A 25059-nucleotide genomic window follows, 5' to 3' on the forward strand; every position below is an offset into this window, starting at 1 on the left:
CAAGAAAAAACCAGACCAGAATGTCACACCAGCTCACCAAGGAGGTCTCCCCTTTCCCAACTGGCTTCTGCAGTGAGACTGTATACCAAACAGCCCAGCGCCTGACTAACTCCTCGTACCATTCCCTAGTTATGCGCATCACTCATCAACTTCTTTGGGCTGCAGTGTGAGACCGGAGGGTCAGAGCCTCTGCTTGTCTTACTGCCCCTCTGCCCCAGCTCAGTTCGGACACACAGCAAGCGCTGAATGGATACTTGATCCCTGGGAGACCAGCAAGCCTCCTGGACAGGAGAACAGGGGCTCTCTCCTCATCGAAGAAGAAGAGACGGCCATCCTTTCTCTGGAATGTTCAGCCCCTGCAGAGATGGTGTGGCAGCTGTTTCTCAATCTGGGACAAATCTTCTGGATCAAGAAGGCCCATTAACATGCCTTCTCACCCAGGGCACTTAGGGAATGAAGCTTGGGGAGTCCTTGGCAGTAAATAATTAACAAATCACAGCTCAGTGGAGCTGCTGGGTGAGAAGGGATTACGCAGGCCAGGCTAAGAAAGGAACCAGGAGCATCCTGACCCTTGAGGCCCAAACTCAGAGGCCTTCCTGTGGATTAGGCACTGGACTTAGAATGACCCACCAGTCCTGTTTTCCCAGTCCTGTCCTGGTTTTAGCACTGCAGGCCCAGTACCCTGAAGCTCTTCAGGCCCAGGCAAGCAGGGTCAGGGTCACCGAGCTCTGGGGCTCCTTTCCTCCCCTCCTTGCAAGAAGGAGCCCTGTGCGTGCCTCCTTGTTCGCAAGACCTCATTCCCGCTTCCAATGATCTTCCCAGCAATCACCTTGACAGCCAGGGGGAGTCCATGGCCAGTGAAAGGAGCCCGGGGCTCCTGTTTTCCACACTAGGGGTTAAATTGTGAATCTTGCTCTTTGCGCTGCCCCAGCTGGGCTCCCAAATCCCAGGGACATTACAGGGAAGGGAAGGGAAGCAAATGTACCTGAAGGAGGGAGACATTGGCAAGGCTGAGCCTGAAGAGGTAGTTCCTGTGAAAACAGAGACGGAAATCATCAGTCAAGCTGGGCCCGCAGGCCAGTCCTGGAAGGCAGCTGCTCCTGCCTCACACGCCGGGTGCCCCATCAGGGTACCCATCAGGAGCTACTGGGTGAGAAGGGTACCCCAGCAGTTCCCCAGCAGGACAGGTGCCGAGTGCAGAGAGTCTTCAGTAAGCGGACCCCCAAGGAGAGCTTCACCTCCCTTAGCTCATGGAATCCTCACAGCAGCCCCAGGAGCACGGAGAAAAAAAAAGCCATTTTACAGAAGAGGAAACTGGGTGGGTACATGGCCCAAGGACGAGTTAAAACTCAGACTTGTCTACTCCACGTGTCTGGCCACACTGGCAGGTCCCAGGAAGAGCCCCCACCACTTTCCCACCACTGGAGCCTGTTTTTGTTCAACTTAAAGCCTCCTGCAGCTCTTGCAGGGACCCAGGCAGGTCACCTGCTTTCTCCCCTCACCTCCCTCCCGGACCCACTCCCCTCCTCAAACAGGCCCAGTGACTCTGGGTCTGACTTTCCCATGGCCACCTCCCTGGACCACCTGTCTCTTCGTGCCCAATCGCCCCCTCTGCCTCTTCACGATGCTCTTCCCCATGGTCTAGCCAGCACCAGGATGCCAGATTCAGATTCCTCAAACACCGTTTTCATCAGATCAGCTTGCTGCTCAGAAACCTTAAGGAAATATGTGCACACAAAAACTTGCACGTGGAATGTTTATAGCAGCTTTATTCATAATTGCCCAACCTGGAAGCAGCCAAGATGTCCTTTAGTAGGTGAATAGATAAGTAACCCGTGGTCCACCCAGAAAATGGAATATTACTGAGTGCTAAAAAGAAATGAGTTAGAAAGCCATAAAAAGACACAGAGGGACCTTACGTGTATATTACTAAATGAAAGAAGCCCATCTGAAAAGGCTACATACTGTCTGATTCCAATTATATGACATTCTGGAAAAGGCACAGCTATGGGACAGTAAAGGGGATCCGTGGCTGCCAGGAGTTGGTGGTGGGAGGGAATGGATGAACAGGCAGAGCACAGAGAATGTTCAGGGCAGTGAAAATGCTCTGTATGATGCCATAATCATGGATATATATCATTATAAATTTGTCCAAACCCAGAGGATGCATACCACCACCAGTGCACCATAACATAATCTGTGGACATTGGGAGACAATGATGTGCCCATGTAGGTTCATCAATTGTAACAGACTTACCGCTCCGATGGGGGAGGCTGCACGTGTAGGGCTGAGGGTATATATATAGAAATTCTCTGTACCTTCTCATTAATTTTGCTGTGAACTTAAAACTGCTCAAAAAAAAGAGTCTTGCCCAGCCGGCGTGGCTCAGTGGTTGAGCGTTGACCTATGAACCAGGAGGTCACGGTTCAGTTCCCTATCAGGACACATGCCCAGGTTGCGGACTCAATTCCCAGTGTGGGTCATGCAGGAGGCAACTGATCAATGATTCTCTCTCATCATTGACCTTCCTATCTCTCCCTCTCCCTTCCTCTCTGAAATCAATTAAAAAATATTAAAAAAAATATATGTTTAAAAGAGTCTTAACGATGATGTTGCCTATTGAGCACACAGTGTCAGGCACTGCTGAAATTGCTTTGCCTGGACTCTGGAGCCACAAGGCCCCCTTGCATGGACCCGAGGGTGACAGAACCACCGGTCCGAGGGCCACGTGAGAGTGCAGGTTCACAGTGTAGACCCTGCAGCAAAGACAGGGGGAGTCCAGCCCAGCTGCTTGTGAGGGGCCTTCTAAGCACCTCAGCGTCTGCATCTAAAACGGATGTGGCTGTCTTTCCTCTTTCACAGGGTGGTGGAGACAGGGCCATGAATGGTAAGATGCATGTTAAGATGCTTTATTAATGTCAAGCAGATGTAAAACACTGGTTTTCCCTAAGAGTCTTCTCTCCTTCTTACATCTTTGGTCATTCCTCTTTTCATTCCTGGAGTTTTTAGAAGTAATTGCTTTGGAAAGTTCTGGCCTCCCTCAGCTGTGCTGGGAAGAGAAATGAGGGGAAAGGTTGTGGAGTGGGCCAGAATGCGGAGGGGCCCTGCCAAATGAACCCAGGGCCTGGAGGAGACCGCTCAGGCTGGGACTCCTCTTCCCCAGCTCTGGCTGCTGGCCCGGGCCTCACTCAGCTGCTCTGCTGTCCTGGCGGGCCTCACCCATGACCTTGGCTCCAGGCTCCTGCTGCCCCTCCCCAGCTGCCTGCCCTGAAGAGCTGCCCCGCCCTCTCCCTCCTGGCCTGGGGACAGATGGGCTGCGGCTCATGGCTCTGCCCAGGCTGTCTGCTAGGTAACACAGGCATCCAGCCACAGCTTTAAAGAATGAGGGGAAACACTGCATCACTTTTTTATGTTTTCATTTTTATCCCATCAAAAATCATTCATCACAACGTCGTCGAGGTCTGCTCTTCTGGGAGATGAGAACAGAGAGAAATCTCTGTAGCCTGACCCGCCCTAAATCCCTCAGGAAACAAGGCGGGGTGTAAAGGAGCAAAAATATGTCCCCTAGCCGGAATTCCAGAGGCCCAGGGGCTCAGAAAGGAGGGGGAAATGTGACAGGCAGAAGAGGAGGAAGGAAAGTGACCGAAAGAAAGGGAGGAGAAAGAAGCCAAGGACCCACTTCATTTGTTTCAAGAGGTGCAAGGGGCAAGTCCAGGGCTGGTTTTCCCCTCGATCCTTGGGGCACAGCCAGGATTGGGGGGAAACAAGGATAGGAAAAGGTATGTGTCCACTGTGTGGGGGAAGCCTCAGATTGTGTCGGGAAGAGCAGTGTGACCACACGCAGGCCACCTCTCCTTCTGAGCCTGTTTCTGGGGCCATAGAACACCATCCCCGGGGTTCTTGTGAAGATTAGATGCGTTTTTACATGCCTGACTGCCTACGTGTTTTAGATGCTTCACTACATACATGGTACGTAAGATGGTGCCTGGCGCACGGCCGGCACAGGATGAATGACAGCTTTTAAAATGTTTCCACACAGTCCAGAGCCAGACATCAGGGTTTTAAAAGTACATACGGAAAACAGATGGGACCTGAATGAGGTGGAAGGCTCTTATCAGTCACCTTCCTGACTAATGCTGTTCGGCTGTTATGCAAGATGTTATCATTAAGAGAAACTGGGTGGAAGGCTTATGCTTTGAAACTCTCTGTGTTAGTTCTTACAACTGCATGTAAATCTATGAGTATCTCAAAATAAAAAGTAGAACAATTATTCTCTTAGCTGGAAAATGAAATCCATACTCTTGTAGACTTGCCCATGTACAGATTACCTCTGGGCAGACACACACACTCACGGCCAGGCGTGCCCCCAAGGAGGGGTCATGCTTGTAGTGCGCAGGGGTGGCCCTCCTCTTCACTGTATACTATTTTGTACCTTCTGAATGTTATACCAGAACACATAGCACCGATGCACTGTGACTGGTTATTTTAAAAATAAAAATTAACCCGGCCAGAGTGGCTCATTTGGTTGAGCTTCATTCTGTGCACTGGAAGGTCACTAGTTCAATTCCTGGTCAGGGCACATACCTGGCCTGTGGGTTTGATCCCCGGTAGGGGCACCTATGGAAGCAAATAATCAATGTTTCTCTCTCTCTATCCCTTCCTCTCCCTAAGCATGTCCTCAGGCGAGGAATAAAAAAAAAAAAAGTTAGAAAATAAATAAAAAAGTGAAATGCTTTCAGCCCAGCTTCACCATAGCCCTGTGAGGGTGGCAGCATAGAGACTGTAACTCAGACCTTACAGATAAAGAAACTGAGGCTCAAAGGTGAAGATCAGCCCTAGCCAGTTTGCTCAGTGGTCAATGTCGGCCCTCAGACCGAAGGGTTATAGGTTTGATTTTGGTCAAGGGCAAGTGCCTCAGTCGCAGGCTTGATCCCCAGCGCTGGTAGGGGTGCGTGTGGAGGCAACCAATCAATGCGTCTTTCTCACATTGATGTTTCTTTCCCTCTGTCTCTCCTCCCTTCCACTCTCTCTAAAAAATCAATGGAAAAAAATATCCTCCGGTGAGGATTAACAACAACAACAAAGGTAAAGAATGCAACTCCTCGGGTCCTAATCCAGAGCTCTGTCCTCACCCGCCCCTTGTCACACGACAGTGAGGGGACAGGAACACTCAGGAAAGCCCAGATGTCAAGGATGGTCAGCCACCTGGTGATCACCTTCCCCCAGCCCCAGAACAGCAGAATCAGGACCTCTGGGGTGGAGAGTGTCTGAAACACTCCACTGCAGGAGGAGGGGACTACACGGGCTGGCAGAACAAACTCCAGCCCTGGGCTCAGGAGACCTGGGTTCTGTCCTCATCACTGTTGGCATTTGGCTATATTACCTTGAGAAGGTCACCTTGCCCTCAACAGGCCTCTCTGCCTCTTCATGTTCACATCAAAGGCAGTTGGATTAGACCAGTGATTCTCATGCCTGAGTGTGCTTCAGACTCGCCTGGAGGGGCTGCTGAAATGCAGGCTGCTGGCCCCCCAGAGCTTCTGGTCAGCAAGTCGGGGTGGAGTCCAAGGATCTGCCTTTCTAACAAGTTCCCAGATGTTGCTGGTCCACTCTTTGAGACACACTGGAATCACCCACCTCTGAGCTCCCTTCCCTACCAGAACTCATGGCCTGTAATTTTGTGAGAATTATCTCCTCCTGCGCCACCCCATAAAGTCCCCATAAGTTCTCCCTAGAGCGTGTTATCCTTTGGATACTGGCCCTGGACAGTGGGACTAAAGGAGGTCAGGTAACAGGGAAGCCAGGTCTAGCCTAAAAGAAGCGCAAGGCCTGTGTCCGGGAGTCCCAGGTGCAGGTGGCCAGCCAGCCAGCAGGGGGCTCCTGGGCACCTTCTCTGCTCGGAGCTCCCAGGGAGGGTGCCAGCTAGGCTGGGTCTGGCCGCATGGCAGGGACAGGGGACAGGAGGAGGCTGCTCTCAGTAACTACCAGCCACCTTGGTACGTGGCTTGCTGAGATTTGGAGGTCACTTCTCCACCCCCACCCCCAAATGCTTCCTTCTGTGGGAGACAGACACTCAGGCACAGAGAGGGCCTGGCTGAGAGGAACAGGAGCCCAGGACACGAGAATGCCCACAGTAGGCTCACCCCAAACAACATTCCCTCCACCCAATTCTAAGCACCTGCACTTTTGACCCCAACTCTCCTGCCCCATTTTACCTGGCTCCCACGATGAGCTGGTTCCTGGAGGGATCCAGGGCGAGCTGGGAGAAGTCTCGGGCTCCAGGGTAGGTGAAGTTAGAGACCCAGGGCTTCAGGTCTGGGAAAGGGAGAGAGGCAAACATCCAGTTACCATTGACCAGGTTACCAGCTGCCCAGCACTGGACAGGAGAACGGAAGGGTGAAGAATCGGTCAGCGTGAAGTCAGGGTGCAGTGAGGCAGGGGGCGCCAGGAGACCTGTGAGCAGCCAGCTGGGAGGGGTTGGGGAGCAGGGGTGGGGTGCTGTCACTGTTCCCGCTTTGTTCCCTAGCTCAGAAAAGGGCTCCACCTGCCCCAGCTGCCCAAAGGGAGACCTGTAATCACCCTTGACTCCCTCAGACCCTCGCCAGCTGCATCAAACACGCTGGCCAATCCTGACTGGTATACATACAACTCTCTCTGAAACCCATCCATCTTGCCCTCTGCACCCCACCCCCCATCCAGCCACCAGCAGCTCTAGCCTGGACGGGTGCCAACAGCCTCCTCACTGGCCTGGCTTCCACTCCTGCCCTTCCAGCCCATTTCCCATAGGGCAACCAGAGTGATCTTTCCAAAATGCAAATCCGGTTGTGTCACTCTCCAGCTGGAGCCTGTAAAAGCTCCTGGAGAAAAAGTCCCAACCCGTGGCCCCACTGTCCGCCCAAGTCAGATGCCTGGCACAGCCATTATTTCGTGATCCATGGAAAGAATGATGCTTCATCTTTCACATCCCCCTTAGACTCCCCACCCAGCCACACTAAACCAGAACACTGTGCACTTCTCCAATCTAGTCCACAAGAGCCTGCACACTCTCGCACTTCTGTCCTCCCTACCCCACCTCCTCCAAGAAGCCTTCCCTGACTCCCCCAACCTGAGCAAGGGGCTCCCATAGACCTCCACTTTAATGCTATCAACATCCCCATATCCCTGGGTGTCTATCCCAGTGGTTTGTCCTGGGGGACAGGGAAGATCTTGCTTCTTGGAGTGCCAGGTCTCTCCCAGCACTTGGCAGTGTTTGAATGAATGGATGAATAATCCTTAGCTCCCTTCTTTTTGTACAAGAAGAATCGGGTTATCAGACAAGGCTCCACAGAGGGTGGGCGATCAGTGTCCATCCCTGTCTCCAAGGAAAGGTCTTCCCAGACAAGGCCAACACTTTTCATGGGCATTGGGTGGGCAGAGGGGAGACCGTGCAGCCCTCTGGATGGATGGGCAGCAGTGTGGGGAGGGCAGGCCTGGGCAACAGTACCCGGATGACTCCCTCTTTCCCTTCTGTGGAGGCCTGCTTCTCCCACCTCAGTGCATGGCCATGTAATAGCTGCCCCTCACCCCTGCCTCATGGATGGGAGGGAACTGACCAGTAACGAGAGAGCCTTGAGCAGAGGAACATGCATGCTGATGGGGTGAAAACGAGGGGGGGAATGTGAGGCCCTGTGCTTTCTCCCCACGGCGCATTAGCGACTGGCTCACAGGAGGCCCGAAGGAGTGTGTATGTGTGTGTAATCCAAGGGAAATAAATCATTGCTCATTATCCCTCCGCTACAGAGTAAAAGCAGCCCTTCATTTCTGCACAACAGGCAAACACTTAATCGCTCGCTGGAGAACTGGAGGTTTTACGAGTTGGATGTTTTTTAGAAAACTGTGTTATGCATAATTTAAAAAAGTAAGGAAGGAATTCTGCAACAAAATGAAGCTAACCCCTTGGTTCTGCCTCTGCCCCCAGCAGGTGACTATGGATTGGCAACAATTGTCATGTAGTTGCAATGACATTTTTGCAGTATCAGTACAAGAAGTAGATTTGCAGTCAGGTAGACTGGGTGTTTAGCTGACCTCAGGGCCACTCTCAGAAATCCTGGTAGGATATTATACTACCTGAGAGACTAAGCCAAGGGTCCTCTTCCTCCAGGAAGCTCTCCTGGATTATTTCCCCTCCAGCTGATCTTATTTTGGTCTACATTCTCTCTACCCTTTCTGTTCCATCCACATTGTATGTTATTGTCACTCAACGTGCTCAAGTGTGTTTTCTCCGGGGTGGGGGAGGGGCGGTATGAAAGAGCTTGCCCATCAGACTGGGTGCTCCCCAAAAGTAGCAACTGGGTCACACTTTAATTCTCTCCCCTTCCAACAGAGGTATTCCAGATGTGGGCAGCCAAACAGGGCAAGAGGTGGCATGACTGGTCTGCAGCAAACCAGGAGGAACTCCATCTGGGGACTTCTCAGCCCAGTCTTTGCTCAGGTGGGTCCTTGGGGAGGAGGGAAGAGGGAGAGGAAACAGGGCAGGAGCCAAGATGACAACTGGGGGGAGTCAGGGGAGGGGCGGGTGGAGGCCCCTTCCAGTTTCTGTCCCTCTCCCCTAACACAGAAGGGGCCAACGTGGGCAAAGGGGAAAGGGAGAGACGTGCAGCCCCGTGATCGGGGGAGCCTTCTTGGGAAGGCAGCCAGCTTCCTCCGATTAAACAGGCAAAGAGGACCAGAGGGAGGGCTGTCTTTAAAACACCAAGCACGTCCGAGCTCCGTGTGCAGCGAAGGCTTTGGACAGCGTCTTTAAGAGAAAAATGACATTCTCCATGACGCGCCTGTGATTTTAATTATGTATAGTCAATTCAATTACCCACTTTGTGGATTAACCACTGCCAGTGTTAACTCCATACTGGCTTCTCCTGCTGCCTGGAAAGGCCATGCCGTGGCAAGAGGAATACCGTGAGGGCCAAAGAGAAACACTGGTGGCCCTGGCTGGTTTGGCTCAGTGGATAGAACGTCAGCCTTCGGACTGAAGGGTCCGGGTTCAATTCCAGTCAAGAGCACATGCCTAAGGTTGTGGGTTCGATCCCCAGTGGGGGGCGTGCAGGAGGCAGCCGATCAATGATTCTCTCTCATCATTGATGTTTCTATCTCTCCCTCTCCCTTCTTCTCTGAGATCAATAAAAATATACTTAAAATAAAATAAAAAATATATATTAAAAAAAGAGAAACACAGGTGGGCCCCCTTAAAAGAAACACACAGCAGAGAATGTAACCTTCCACAACAGGACGATGTCAGGCTCTGCACCTGGCAGCTCCTCTGGGTACCGAGGGGTTATTCCCTGATCAGTCAGGTGTCGGGGGAGAAGGAAATTTGGAGCTACGGGGTTGGAAGCCTACAGCTCGGTCGGAAATAAAGTGCAACATCTGAGGGAACCCTGGAAGCTGGGGGTTGTGCTGGGATGGATTACGGCAACTTCTCTAGAACACGGTGTCACCCAGAAGACAGTCCATCAGTAGTCCCCAGTGCGTACTCAGCTGTGCAGAAGGGTGTGGGGAGACAGCAGGACGGACTAGTCCTGGTCCAGGACCAACTGCACTGGGGGCCACCGGGGAGTGACATTGAAGAAGCAATGAGAGGCACGTGAGTACCCAGAAGAGACCCTTGCTCACCTCCGAGGCCCCACTGGGTCCCATTCTGTGCCTGGCATCAAGCAGGACCCAATAAAAAGTTCGTGAGTGGACAGGAAAAGCCAGAGCTGTCAGGATGGGGAAGGGGGTGAGCTGGTGGAGGCCAGGAGGGCTGGGGAGGAGAAGCAGAGAGGACACCACTCCGCAGGGCTGCCAGTCCCAGACGACAGACCATCTCCTCTTGCCCGGAAAGAAGGGAAACCCTTATGACTCTGTGTCACCATCGATGTCACCCTGAGCCTCATCCCCTCATCCTGAAAGGGGTGCGGTGGCAAGTCAAGTGATTTACACGTGAAGGTACAAAATGGTGTCAAGGAAGCCAGGAACTCAAGGAACGCATCTCCCACCCCCTGCCATCCTCACCCCCAGTATAGAGCAGCCTGGTTGGGGGACAGGGGTCCCCTGCACTCATCCCATTGTCCCTGCCCCAGAGTCAGCCAGTAGTGCCCCTGGGAAGCCCTGAGAAGAAATGTTGTATTAGGAGCCGCCACAGGGGACCTCTGTGAAGGGGACAATCTTCAGCCCTCAGAATCTGGCTCCCTCTGTCCCCCACTTGGTCCTTCCCTTTAGGGGCAGCCACCAGCAGCACCTCAGGGGCCATCAGAAGTCTGAGGGTGTCCTGATAGTCTCCAAAGACAGGTTTTATATTTCTAGCCAATTAAAGTGTAATCTGACAAAAAAAAAAAAAAAAAGAAGTCTGAGGGTGTGCATGCTCAGTTTTGTAGGCTTAAAGGGATTGTTAATTTACCGTAATCCACTTAAGCCTTCAAAGCCTGGATCCCCACTCAAGCAAGACAGAGAAAACAGCATAGAGAAACCGGCTGGAAAACCTCCCCAAGACAGGAGACAGGAGCAGCCCGCTGCTGGGAACCCCACACTTCTAAACGCCCCAGCCTTCCCCCGCAGAGCCCCCAACTCCTATTCCTAGGGCTCCCCAGCCCCCAATCCCATGCCAGCCTCCGACTCATGAGTTTATTTTTCTGTGCTGGTTTCCATCTTTTTTTAAAAAAAATATATATTTTTATTGATTTTAGAGAGGAAGGAAGAGGGAGAGAGAGATAGAAACATCAATGATAAGAGAGAATCATCGATCGGCTGCCTCCTGCATGCCCTCCACTGGGGATCGAGCCAGCAACCCAGGCATGTGCCCTTGACCGGAATCGAACCCGGGACCTTTCAGTCCGCAGGCCAACGCTCTATCCACTGAGCCAAACCAACCAGGGCAGCGTTGGTTTCCATCTTGCCCCTCCGGACGGGCTGTAGCATCCCAGAGGACGGGCTGCTCCTCCTGCCTGGGCACAGGAGGGTGGAGCGCTCCATCACTCTGCCTGGGCCCAGTCAGGAGGCTCTGACAAGTCTCCCCAACCCTCTGCACCTCGGCCCGCATCTGTCAAAAGGGGTGGTGGCCTTGCCCTGCCTCCCAGCCAGGGTTATAGTGAAGGAGAGACAGGATAGGTGTTTATCAGACTTAAGGACGTGGGGACCCCTGAGACGACATCAGTGTGAGCTCCCGCGAGGCAATGGATCTGAAGTATTGATGTGATGTAACACCACCAGGGACCCCCACCCTGGCTCCCAGGTCGGGGGAGAACATCCAGGAAGCTCCAGTATTTATGTTTTTGCTTTGTTTTTAGATGATCATCAAATGTATGTACTAATTTTAGAAACTTAGTGAAAACGGATAGACCCTCAGAATATGCCCAGCGATTCACACATCCCAGCTTGGGAAACACTTCAGCTAGACACTCCCATGCCCTCCCTTGACAGACCAAAGGAGTTACCAGTCACCAGGTCCCCTTTCCCAGGGGGTTCCGAGGACCCCAAAGATGGGCATCCCTGCAGCCATCTTAGAGCAGAAGGAGGCTGTGCAGAGATCACGAGGCACTTCCAAGGAGTGAGTCATCCTCATCTTCCCCCCAGAAAAGCCAAGAAGCAGAGCTCATGCTTCCAGAAGAGCCAGAGCTGAGAGACCGCCAACCCTCAGCAGCCCACCCAGGGGGTCCACACCTCTTTCTCCAGCAAAGGAAGGCCCTGCCTCCCAGGTAAATATGAGAGAAGGGTCTGGACACATTGTCTGGAGACCAAAGTCAGACCCATCCGCCCATGGCTGCTGTCCTTACCCATCTGAATCCAAGGTGGGACTGAGTCCTTCAGACACGTCATTGCAGAAAGAACTGTAGACTTGCGCATGTACAGCGTCTCTCACCTGCAAAGGCCACGGTGGGGTGTTCCCTCAGGGCGCACAGCTGCTGCTCACGGCCGGGATCGCTGGTGACATCCTGGGAGCTGGAGAGGTGGAAGACCAGCAGCGCGAGGCTGGGCGGCAACAGGGTGGCAGCCAGGGGTCCCGGGAGCACCATGGTGGGCCCCTCTGGGTCCCAGCTCCCAGCGGCAGGCAGGCAGGCCGGGGAGGACCTGCAAGGCAAACATTCAGTCTCACCATGTGCTCCCTCGGCAAGGCCCACTTCTCCCACGTTCCTCGTGGATGTCAGTGGCCCCACAGGTTTGGTTTTTGTTTGTTTAAATAAATTTATGTTACTTAGAGTTTATCCTGCTCTAGAAATACAAAGTTATAGATCATAGCTTGAAAGCTAATTTCCCTTGGAATGGTATTCTACACAAAACTGACAAATTATAGAGCTCTTTCTATTATGATCCCAAATGGCTTAAAATTTGTTTTAATGATAAAAGTGGTATCTTAGGGACTTTAATAAATGGAGCTAGGACGAATGAATAGCCAGTTATAAAAAGATAAATTTGGGCCCATAACTTACACCTTATACTAGGAAAAATTCCAACTGGATAAAAGATTACATGCTAAGAATAAAACCAACAAAATACTAGAAGAAAATGTGAGCAGTAATCTTTATGACCTTGGAGTGGAGAACCATGACTCAAAATCCAGAAGTTATTAAAGAAAATATTTAACTACATAAAACCCACAAACTTCTGCATGCCTCTCTTCCCCCCTACCCCCTCAAAAAAACAATGTTAAGCAAAATCAAATAACAAACTGGAAAAAATATTTGCAATTCATACCACAGGCAAAGGGGTTAATATTCCTGCTACGTAAATAACTCCTGGGAATCAAGAAGAAAAAAACCAACAGTCCAGTAGAAAATGAATATAAATGCAAACTGGGCTTTAAAACATGAATGACACTTATTCTCATTCATAATAAGAGCAATGCAAATTAAAACAGCCTGAGATCACCTCTGCTCACCTATCGGTTTAGCAAAAATCCAAGTTAGACCACTGTTGGTGAGGCTGCGGGAAAGGAGGCGACCTCATGTACTGCTGGTGGGTGTGCAAAATGGCACAGCCGTGGAGGGGCATCTGGCCATATCTGGCAAAAATGACAGAGGCGCTTACCCTCTGACCTAATTGTGGGAGTCTAGATCAGTGCTACTCAGAGTATGGTCCACGGACCAGTATGAACTCTGATGACTCTGTGGCAAGATTAATGCAGACATTGGAGAGTAAGCGTTTAAAAACCTGTATAGTTATTTGACAGAATAATTTTTATGTCTATTGGATCTAATAACAAAATATTTGGGCTTGCCCTAAGCGGTTTGGCTCATTGGATAGAGCGCTGGCCTTGGACTGAAAGGTCCCAGGTTTGATTCCGGTCAAGGGCATGTACCTTGGTTGCGGGCACATCCCCAGTAGGAGGTGTGCAGGAGTCAGCTGATTGATGTTGCTCTCTCATCAATGTTTCTAACTATCTCTCTATCTCTCTCCCTTCCTCTCTGTAAAAAATCCATAAATTATATTTTTAAAAAAATATTTGGGCTTGTATTTTGCAGGTTTTTTTTAAATTCACTTCTCTAGGGATTCACTTTTATTACATTTTACATGAGCATCCCCCTGCAACAGGTTATAAATTGATAAGTAAAACCTGTTCCTTCATCACAGGTTATCAGGAAGCAAAATAGACTAGAGAGGCACCTGCACATCTGCAAAGTCAGGGAGGCACAAGATAATTCCGATGGTGTTCTGTGAAGTAAGAGGAGACGGGTAACAACCCAGTACCTGGCAACCAGAGGCTGCTTCCATAGCTACGGTGGATCTTTGTAATGGGATACTGTGCAGCTCTAGAAAAGAATGAGGTTTTCTCTAGATTTTAATATGGAGAACTCTCCAGGGATATGAATTGAAAAAAGCAAGGTGCACAACAGGGTAACAGCATGCCACCTTTTCTCTGTAAAAAAGAGGGTAGAGACAAGAATATATATATTTCTATTTCCTTATCTTAGCATTAACATACACTGAAAAAAAATCAAATAAAAAAAGGTTACCTATAGATAGCAAAATTGTGATCTGGCCTTCTCAATATATACCTTTTATATTATTTTCATTTTTGAATAATAAATATGTCTAATATTACCTAGTCCAGTGGTCAGCAAACTCATTAGTCAACAGAGCCAAATATCAACGGTACTTCTTCAAAATAGACTCGCCCAGGCCGAAAACCGACTTCTGTGCATGGGCCACGAAGTTCCAATCGCACTGTACGCGCACCCACACGTGGTATTTTGTGGAAGAGACACATTCAAGGGGCCAAAGAGCCGCATGTGCCCACCACAGACCTAGTCTATTAAAAATTAATCCTTTTTAAAAACTAGTTTCAGTTCCCTAAAACTTCTAAGTGAGAAGGCTGGATAGCTCCCCTGTGGCCTCCCTTACGCCATCTGAACCAGCTCCCAGCTCTCCTCAGAGGCCATCCACTGTGTCCCCAGGCTCCCCAGCCTCAGGCCTCTCACTGCATGACCTCCTGGTGTCACTTTCCTCATCTGTGAAATGAAAGGTTAAATGAGCTCAGGATTTTCCAGGGGATGCATGGGGGAACCAATCAGAATCACTTCCACTGGGGGTGGCGGCCTGGAGCCCCCAGATGAGTGACCCCAAGGGGATTCTGCCAGCCTCCCCGAGACTAGGCCCCTGGGGTTCCGTCCCTCTCTAAGAGCCTTTGCTCTGGACCCCTCCTCTTTCTCCCTTTCAAATGTCGGATACCTCACCCCAGGTGTGGAGAATCACAGTAGGATGGGTTCTTCCAGGCCTAAGCTTCCTCACTTGTGTGTGAAATGGCTAACATCCTCCTTGCATTGCTGCAAGGCTTCAAAGGAATATCCCCATGACCACACAATGTGTGTGCCCAGGAGTGCCCCCTTCTCCCTTACTCTGCCCCATCTTGCGCCCAGGGGCAAAATCAGCTCCCTCCACAGATGTAAGTATTAAAGGAATTACTATCTTTAAAGGGCCTGGAACAGTGCCTGGCAAACAGTGAGCACCCTTTAGTGAGAACTCTTCTGATGCCCTGGAGGTATTTCCTTTTGCCCTTTGACCCCTGTGCTAGATGCCTTCTATCTATCCCTCCACTCTCTCTCCTTCCTGCTCTGTGCCTGAGCAGCATCCAGGGACCCCTTCCCTCTGTTTGACCAATGGTGGGGGGAGGGCACTGGTAGAAGGGAGGGTAGAGGGAGGAGGCAGCAGAGTGCACTCCTGTCAGAACCCTGGTTCTAGCTTCTGTGCCTCCAGATTTCAGTAATCTACCCCCCCACCCCCCACCCCCGCCTCCTCCCTTCACACCCAGAGGTACCACCCCCTCCTCACCAGCCCTGGAGACCCACGGTGAGCACTCCCACGTGGTTCCAGATCCCTTCCCACAGCTTGGTAAATCGTGCTTTTATTAAACTGCCTTCCCTCGTCCCAATTTGCGCCATCTGTTTCCTTGGGGTTACAACACCTAATTGGTGATATTCAATGCATATGCAAATATCATCTCTTTAGACCTTAGCTGGGCTTTTCCTCTCAGCTGCTCAGAACATCTAAGGCAGTGGTTCTCAACCTTCCTAATGCCACGACCCTTTAATACAGTTCCTCATGTTGTGGTGACCTCCAACCATAAAATTATTTTCATTGCTACTTCATAACTGTAATTTTACTACTGTTAGGAATCGTAATGTAAATATCTGATATGCAGGATGTATTTTCATTGTTACAAATTGAACATAATTAAAGCATAGTGATTAATCACAAAAACAATATGTAATTATATATGTGTTTTCTGATGGTCTTAGGCGACCCCTGTGAAAGGGTCGTTCGACACCCAAAGGGGTCGCGACCCACAGGTTGAGAACCGCTGACTAAGGTATTAGGACAACTGCCCTCCCCTCATTATTCCCAACCCTCACCATTCCCCTGCTCCCTACCCAGGCCTCCTGCCTCCCATCCCAGGTCTGACTACCACCCACACTGCTCCCAGGCCTGCCCCTTGGGGTGGCCAGATCCTGAGCTCTGGGCCTGAATTAGGAGCACATCGTTAGCCCCTCCCCTCCCCTTAGGTACTTAAAGTACCTAACTTCCATAAGTTATGGTTTTTATGTAACTATGTCTTCCAAGGCCCTCCTGAATCAATAATTGCTAGATTAAGATCCCTTCCTCCACCTGGGCTCCAGCACAGTGCTTCTCTTTTTGAGGAGAAGGGAAGGCGCACAGCTGTGAATGGGGGTGGGTGAGGTCTGAGGGCAGGACCTGGATTCCAGGTCTTCTCCACTCAGGTGCGGGGGAGAGAGAGAGGAGGAGAGAGCCAGGGCAGCAGGTGGATGTGCACACAACACACAGACCGGGGAGAGTTGCCCAGAGGTAGACAGAACGGGTACTGGTCAGGGAGGAGACAGGATGGGCATTTCAGTCCTTAGGAGTGCAAGGGGAGCCCGGGGGATGACTTAGGAATCCCACAGGGGCTCGCATACACACCTCTTTTCCACCATCTTCCAGGACCTCCTCTGCCCTTGGCAAGGAAGACAGGAGACCCTAAGAAGGGTGCAAAGGAGGGACAGAAGGACCCGGGCAGCGAGGCATGGGCTGGAGTGTGGGTGCTAATGGTCAGGACAGAGCTCAATGAACCAGGGCTTGCAGCTTTGCAAACGCCAGCAGAACAGGGGGTGCCACACTGGAAAACAGAATGGTTAATCCCCCAATCACTGAGGGTGTTACAGGGACTGACTTTTGTTGTTGTTGTTAATCCTCATCCGATGATATTTTTTCCATTGCTTTTTAGAGAGAGTGGGAGGGAGGGAGAGAAAGGGAGGAGAAGGAGAGAGAGAAGGAGAAACATCAGAAACATTGATGTGAGAGAGAAACATCGATTGGTTGCCTCCAGCTCCTACCCCAACCAGGGCCAGGGATAGAAACTGCAACCCAGGTCTGAGCCCTGGACCGGGAATCAAGCCTGCATGGGACCCTTCAGTGTGTGGACCGACACTCTAACCACTGAGCACACCAACAAGGGCCAGGGTCTGACTTTTTGAGCAGACTTTTAGATACTTGGTATGGAAGGGGGAGTGACTTCCCAACTCCCAAGAATTCCCCAGCTTTGGAAACTATCCCCCCACGGGTCGAAGGCCCCTGGCACCTCATAAATACACCTAACCCCTGTCCCTCATCATAGCTGCTGCATCAAGGATAGTCATGTGGTTAAAATAGACCAATCAGATGCCCTCCCATGGCAATTTGGGTCCCCTCCCTCCCTTCCCTTTCCCCCTCACCCCCCCAGGGTCAAGTCAGTCTTTCTAGAGGAACTAGGAACATGTAGGAACATGTCATGTGGACAGGTGGGGAGGCCATCTCCCATGGGTCACGTCGGCTGAGAAGAGGAGCAGAGACGACTTAAGGCAGTGACAGGAGACAGCAGAAACGCATAAGGGATGCTGACAGCCTTCCACTCCCGGTTCAGCCCTTTCCTGAGATCAGACTACGTCTTACTGCCATGAGCCACCCCCTCCCGGATCCTGTAGTGAAGTTTCCCCTGGTTTTGCTGAAGTCCGTCCGAGTGGGTGGTGTCAGACCAGGAGCCGCCCACGCAGCACTGCCTCCTCACGTCCACTCCTGCCCTCTCCTCCCTGAAGGAGCCTGGGTGTGGGGCGGGGCAGTGTGCCCTGCTCAACGCCATTCCCAGCCTTTCCGACAGGGTGGCCAGTGAGGGGCGGAGGAAGTCATGGTGGGGTTTTGGGGGAAACGCTCTGAGAGGGCTCGCCTTCTTTGCGCCTGGCCTGCAGGTAGGGTGGACGGGGCTGCGTTAGCCTGCGCTGCTTTAAGTGACCGTTAGCCGGGTGGTAAGGATGTGGTGCAGAAAGACAGGCGGGACCTGGGATGACGCTGACCTCACAGAGCTGTTGTGAAGATTAAGTGAGTTATTTTGTCTACCCGGCTTAGAACAGCACTTGCCATGCAGCAGGCCTCGTATAAGGGCCGGCTGTCATTACTACTGTTATTACTAGAGACTCATTCACTCCTGCTCTGTTCACACCCTTGCTTTTCAGGTCTCAGTTATCACTAGCCAAGTACCATTCCTATCCCTACAGTTTGGGTTCTCATATGTATAACCAATTCTCCTCAGACAGACAAGAATTTCTATTTTTAATAGGTTTGTCTGATCTGATGTTAAAAGAATCCCAGAATGTCTCTTCTGGCGGGTGGGGCGTAGCAGAAGCCAGCCAACCTTCCCGAGGAGTGTGGAGTGCCATGGAAGTTCTGAGCTCGGGGGACTGCCAGATCTACATGTGAATCTGTTTCATCACCTGTACGAGGAGGTTAATAGTCCACCTGTCTTAGAGAGAGAGCTTATAATGCACCCAGAAGGGAGTCTGGCACAGAGGAGGTCCTTTATGAAACACGTTTGTATAAATATATTCATATACATGAAATATTCCACTAGTTACCAGGTGTCTGTCTCAGGCTCATTTTTCATTCATTTACACATAACTTCACTGGATGTTTACTGAACACCTGGTATGTGCTGGGCCTGTATAGATGGGGAAAGTGAGGGAGGGGAGATGCCCATATGACATAAGTATGGTCCCTGCCCTCAAAGAGCTTATAGTCTAATAGACGAAAGGAGACATTTCCCCAAGGAACACTGTGTCACAGCAGAGAGAATGACCACCTGGGCCTGGGTCTGGGTGGATAAGGGGACACAGGAAACCTGTGCTTGGCCCTGTCTCAGGGCCCGGTCCCTGGCTCAGCTGCAGGATGCTCGCTCCAGGAGTTGGAGGAAGAGAGGCACAGCACCAGCTGACTGCTGCTATTTCGGGAAACCCCCAGTGATAAGGAAAGCATTTTCCCAAATCACCGGCCAGAGCTTCTATTGCCTTCTCTCCCGCTGCTGCCCCAATTCCTTCATATGGGGTCACGCTAATGTGTAGTCCTTCATATGGGGTCACGCTAATGGTGCCTGGAGGCATGTGAACGCGTGTGCATGTATGTGCGAGAGGACGCACACCCACGCAGGCACCCCCTGGAGGACGCCTTCTCTGGGACTTCTCCAGGGCTCACTCTCCCAGCACAGAGAGTGGGAGAAGGATTAGCTCTAACTGTGGGGGGGGATGACATTGCTGCTTGAGAGAGAAGGGCAGAGGGCCAGGCCAGAGCTGTTGGAAGGAACTTCTGCTCTTCTCTCTGGGGCAGAGGATGAGGAGCATGGGGTAGAGTGTGTGTGTGTGTGTGTGTGTGTGTGCTGAATTTCCCATGAACCCAACCCAAATTGGCTTCCCAACAGGCTCCCCCTGCACAACTATGCCCTCCCCTGCTCACCAGAAAGCCAGCCTTCCTACTGGGAGAGGCTGAATTGCCACACAGAGAACCCTCAGATCCTTCAGACTGAGGATGAAGAAAGGGGTCCCAGCCCTCCTGTAGGCTCCAGGGCTGCAAAGGAGATGGCAGCATGGCTAGAGAGCAGGCAGCAGACTGGGAGGGGTCTGAAGAGAGATGCAAGCTGCCCTGGACAAGGGAAGGAGATGATGCAATAGGATGGAGGTCTAAGGTGCCTCACCTCGAAGGCAGAACTCAAATACAATCTTGAAGAAAGGAAGGGGAACTTCCCCCCGGCATCAGGACAGAGCATTCCAGACTGAGGGAACAGCGGACAGCACAGGCAAAGACCTGGTTGGCCCTGGGCCATCCTCGCATAATCCATGGAGGCTGGAGAAAGGGACAGACAGAGATTAGAGGGAGAAGAGTCTGGAACAGAAGACTGAGGCCGACTCATGGGAGAGTCTAGTGCAAACCTAAAGCTTCAGGAGGTTTTCTTCTGCTGAAAAGGAGGACCCATTGATAGTTTAAGGCGGTGGAAGGATGAGGGCGGGTCTGCGCTTGGGGAAGTTAAAGGGCAGCGGACAGTGGGAGGGATGGGTTGCAGGGCAACCCTCAGAACCAGAATTGATTGGGTGCCTCTTCCTCCAAGAGAACCCAGCCCCACACCAGGAGCACGGCTGGATCTCGGCCCCCACTGTTCCGTGTGGAGGACATACCAGCCCAACTGCAAAAGATGGAGGACCAGGTAGGGGAGCTGAGCCCTCAAATTACTGCTGCAAGGGCGCCCCTGCAGAGCCACTGGGGACTCTTTTCCTCTGGCTGATAAAAAGGCTGTAATCAGACAGGAAAGAACCATCTCTGACCCTAAAGATGGGGCTGGAAAAAGCCCGGCTGCCATGTCCTGAGAATGTGCCAGGCACTGGGCTAAGCTCCTTCCCTGCAAGACCCGGTGGTCATTGGGCAAGAAAGCCAAGAAATATCTTGTGATGGCCATGCTCAGCTGACAGGAAGGAACAGAGGCGGGTGGGGCTGAGGAACGCGCCCAAGGTCCCAGTGCCCATTGGGAGCAGAGGGATCTGCACCCCAGACTGTCGGCTGCAGAAGCCCGTGCCCTGGGCCCCGACATACACCGTCCTCCCTGGAGAGAACGGGCCAGCTCTCCTGGCACCTTCCGTAGCCCTGGCTCCAGGAACTCCCCAAGCAGCCTTAGAAGCTTAATTTGGTTTCCTGAGTTGGCTTCCTGACCAGGGTGAGCGCTTTCGAACTATAAATTATTAAACTGACTTCCTGCTGCAAATGAGCCTCCTGTGAGTTTGGGGTGTGGGAGCAGCTTTTCCAGGTCCTGAGCGGCTCTGGAGAGAGAAATTCCATCGGCTGCGGATGGACAGAGGGGAGTCCAGAGGCCCAGCCCAGCCCAGCTCACAGCAAGACTGCCTGGGAGACTCCACAGCCCAGGGGACAGCTGGGCCGGTGTGGGGGCAGGGACACAGATGCTTCCTTTTGTCCCCACCTCAAGCTTGGCCCTTGAGCCCTTGAGGCCTTTGGGGAAGGGGGCTCAGCGATCCTCCTTCCTGGGTCCCCTCCCCACTCCCTGCCTCCATTCAGTCTCCACTTGGCTGCTTGCCTAGAAAAGGGGGAGAAAAACTGAAGGAAAAGAAAAGAAGAGGAAATAGGGGGAAACCAAGAGCAGGAAGGAATGTATTCTGTCTGCAACTTAGTGGGGAGGGGAAGGTGTGGGGGGCCCCTCCCTCCCCCACCCTCACCCTCACCCAGGGCCAGAATGCCATCTTCCCACCCACCCATCACTCACTACTTGGGGGGCAACGTTTAGCCAAGCTCAGGACAAAGATAAAATTGAGATGCAGATTCCTTCCCATTGCTCTGAATAGAGCAGATTGGATACGGATTTTCCCCTTTTCTTCCCATTTAGACCATCTGGGCGACTGGGGCCCAGAGGGAAGGTTGGGACCAGGTGGGGGAGGGAAGAGAGGCTCTGAAAGACTGCCCAGCACGTTCCAGCTCTGGAACCTGGGGGTAAGGGTGCGGGTGCCGCCTCCACCCACCCCCTTTCCCAGGAGCAAGTTCATTCCCTGCCTCTGAGCTCTGCTCTCAGGTCTGGGCTGGGCCAGACCCCGCCGGGCTGGGTCCTCTCCTCTCTATTTCCTAGCAAACTAAAAGTCATGTGCCTTTGTCACATCAGTGTTTGGCAGTCCTTCCTGCAGTCCCCCTTCCCCCCACTGCAATTAAAAGTAAAAATGTGATCCCCAAAGCTTAATAAGACGAGCTCTGAAAGATCATTTGGTTCAACCCTGTGTTTTACAGGTTAGGAAACTGAGGCCTGAGAGAGAGTACTGAGCAGGAAGCTGGTGGGAGAACCAAGACTAAATGACAACAAAAGCAACAAAGACCATGTTCTTATGCAGCAGGCAGTGTTCTATGCTCTTGACATTATGCAGTTTATCTTCAAAGTAGGGGCCCAGTGCATGAATTCATGCACCTTGAAAGGAACTGTGGGCTGAGAGGCAACCAGTGGGCACAGGGGCGGGTCTTGACCCATCCTCCGCATCCCTGCCCAGACCCTCCCGCCAAGGTGCTGTCTGCCAGCAGCCCACTCCTGCCGCCCCAGCTCCTGTGCACTGACAGCGCCGGTCCCACTCACACCCGCTGATGGCACAGAGCGATCGGGGCCAGTGCCAGCAGTGGGTGTGAGCAGGGTCAGTGCCATCAGTGGGTGCGAGTGGCGGCTGCTGCCCCAATCACCCCTCAGGAGCAATCAGGGCCAGCAGTCACTGCTTGCACCCACTGATGGCGCCGAGTGATTGGGACTGGCGCCAGGCACCAGCAGCGGGTGCAAGCAGTAGCTCCGATGCCAGCAGCAGGTGTGAGTGGGGCCAGCGCTGGCAGCAGGTGCGAGCGCCAGGAGAGACCATGGTGCACAGGAGCAAAGAATTTTCAGGTCAGCACACGTCATAGCAACTGGTTGTTCTGCTGTTGGGTCTATTTGCATGTTAGGGTTTTATATATATAGATAACCTTGTGAGGCAGGTACTGTCATCATCCCCCTTTTATGGATGGGAAAACTGAGGTACAGGCCAGTTAAGTAACCTGCATAAAGCCAAACACATAGAAGCCAGATCCAAACTGGGGCAGTGGAGCTCCAGACCTGCCCCTTGCACAGTCTCAGCGGACCACACAGGACCATGGCTTTATTGACATCACCTGTGAGAGGAGCACAGCCCCGGTGGGCGTCTTGCTGGGGCTAGCAGGCTGCTCCAGCAATCATTTGCAGATGGGGAAACCTCTAAAGCACGGCCACACCCATTCTGTATTTCTAATCATGGAGTCGGGACTTGCTGCTATGAACAGCATATGTCAACACAAGGTCAGAACTGAAAAGAATAGAAAGGGAATGTTTATATCACTTGGGAAAATGGGAACCTCGTGAGGGTAACTTTGTAGGCGAAAACACGCGCACGGAGGAAGGTGACCAAAAGCCTGGGGAAGAGAACGCTAGAGGGAGAAACCATGGGCTGGAAGCAGGACCCTGCCTGGTAGCTGCAGAGCAGCTGTGATGGATCCCGGAACTAACACGTTAGGTTACAGCTTGCACAGGTAAGTGCTATGAATTGTGCTGGTGGTGGTCGCACTAAGGTGGTATAACGATGAGTAGGAATTTCTTCTTTTTTTCTCCAAACATTCTATAATATTTTATTGTTTTTGCAATGAAAACGAAAACAAAGGAGGCTTGCCTGCTTTAATTGCTGGAATTAAATGCTAAGGATGTTGCCAAACATAAATCAAGCTTATCTAGTCATTAGAGCAGCCTCCTTTTTCTCCTCCCCATGGGCCAGCTCTCTCCATGGAAGCATTCTGCTATCAGAGAGTCCATTGCTATAGAAAATGAAACTGCTTTTGAAACCATGCCTATAGCTCAGAAGCAGACGGCAAATCCAGCTGACGGCCTGGGCTTTCTTGGGGTTTCAGTGATAGACCCACTTGCTCAACATAAACCCATGTGGGAGGGCCTAGTCCCCTCACTCTCTGGAGCATGGCTCCTCGGCACCAGAGAGCTGGTTCTGCTCTTCTTCAAAGAGCTTCTAAAGAGATGGGTGGTGCTGATGGCTGCAGGACAGTGTGAATGCCCTTAACGCCACTGACCTGTACCCTGACACATTGTTAAAATGGCCCTGGCCAGGTGGCTCAGTTGGTTGAGCGTCATCCCATGCACCAAAAGGTCGCCAGTTCAATTCCCAGTCAGGGCACATGCCTGGGTTACAGGTTCGATCCCTAGTTGGGTGCATACAGGAGGCAGTCAACTAATGTTTCTCTCTCACATCCATGTTTCTCTTTCTAAAGTGAATAAAAACATATTTTAAAATGTTGTTAAAATGGGTTGGTGGGAAGGTAAGATGGTGCAGCCACTATGTAAAACAGTATGATTGTTCCCCCAAAAATTAAACATAGAATTACCATATGATCCAGCAGTTACTTCTGGGTATGTACCCCAAGAACTGAAAGCAGGGATGCGAAAGGATATTTGTACACACGGGTCCACAGCAGCATTATTCACAACAGCCAAAAGAGGGAAGCAACCCAAATGCCCATCCATGGATGAATGGATGAGCGAAGTGTGGCCTATCCATACAACGGAATATTCTTGAACCTTAAAAAGGAATGAAAGTGTGACTCACGCTACAACGTGGATGAACCTTGAAGACATTATGCTGAGTAAATAAAGCCAGACACAAAAGGACTGGTATTGCATAATTCCACTTAGTGAGGTACCTAAGACAGTCAGATTCTTAGAGACAGCAGGTAGAATGGTGGTTGCCAGGGCTGGGGGAGGGGAGAATGGAAAGTGGTTATTTCCTGGGTACAGAGTCTCAGTCTGAGAAGGTGCAAAGTGTGTTGGAGATGGATGGTGGTGACGGTTGCACAACAATGTGAATCTACTCAATACTACTGAGCTGTACACTTAAAAACGGGTAAGATGGTAAATTTTATGTCATGTATATGTTATTACAATTTTTTTTAAAAAGAGCTCCTCAAATCCAGGGGACTGAGGAGAGCCAGAAGGCGTGCTGCTGACACCCCAGATCATGGGGTCTTCTCCCACCACAGAGTGGTGCCCAGTGCCAGCCCCTCTCTGTCCCCCAGGGCACACCTGCCCCTGCCCAGTGAGTGAAGCGAGCGAAGCGAGCCTGACGCTGTATTCATTTCCTGTTGCTGCTGTAACCAATTTCCACAGGCCTAGTGGCTTCAAACAGCACACTTACTCTCCTACAGTCCTATAGGTTAGAAATCCAACATGGGTCTCAATGGGCTAAAATCAAAGTGTCAGCAGGACTGCGTTCCTCTCTGGAGGCTCTGGGAGAATTGGTTTCCTTGCCCTTCCAGCTTGGGGAGGCCACCCACATTCCATCTCCAGGCCCCTAGCACCACCTCTAGCACAGCTGGGAAAGGGTCTCTGCTCTCAAGGACCCGTGTGGTTACACTGGGCCCGCCCAAATAACCTGGGGTGATTACTGTCAACGTCCTTAACAGAATCACATGGGCAGCATCTCTTGACATATTTACAGGTTCCAGAGACATGGAGGCCTTTGGCGGGCTGTTCTGTCTACCACACCCATCACCCGCACTCCCACCCAGTTGTTCACACGTGGCACCAAGACCCATCTGGGCCTGAATTTCTGAAGAAGGAAGCCCAGTAGCTGGCAGGTCATGGCCACACTCTCGGGGAGGAAAGAAGAAGCTATAGCTGAGGAAGCTGTCAGTGAGCATGAGGTGTGAGCCCGAGGTGG

At 51.7% G+C, this 25059-nt stretch overlaps 1 protein-coding gene across 1 annotated transcript in view; it reads right to left on the bottom strand.

Moving 5' to 3' along the window:
• Positions 1-25059, bottom strand: part of SEMA5B (semaphorin 5B) — a 115128-nt gene that overhangs the window by 26370 nt on the left and 63699 nt on the right. Inside the window, exons 2-4 of the mRNA XM_070403580.1 lie at positions 11871-12079; positions 6214-6313; positions 986-1031 (exon numbers count right to left, since the gene is read on the bottom strand). Of these exons, the coding sequence (XP_070259681.1) occupies positions 986-1031; positions 6214-6313; positions 11871-12024 (300 nt within the window). The 5' untranslated portion in view covers positions 12025-12079. The remainder of the gene's footprint in view (positions 1-985; positions 1032-6213; positions 6314-11870; positions 12080-25059) is intronic.

This window comes from Myotis yumanensis, unplaced genomic scaffold (genome assembly GCF_028538775.1).
Source record: "Myotis yumanensis isolate MYYU_CA2020_CCGP unplaced genomic scaffold, mMyoYum1.0.hap1 SCAF_2, whole genome shotgun sequence".
NCBI classification, from domain to species: Eukaryota; Metazoa; Chordata; class Mammalia; order Chiroptera; family Vespertilionidae; genus Myotis; species Myotis yumanensis.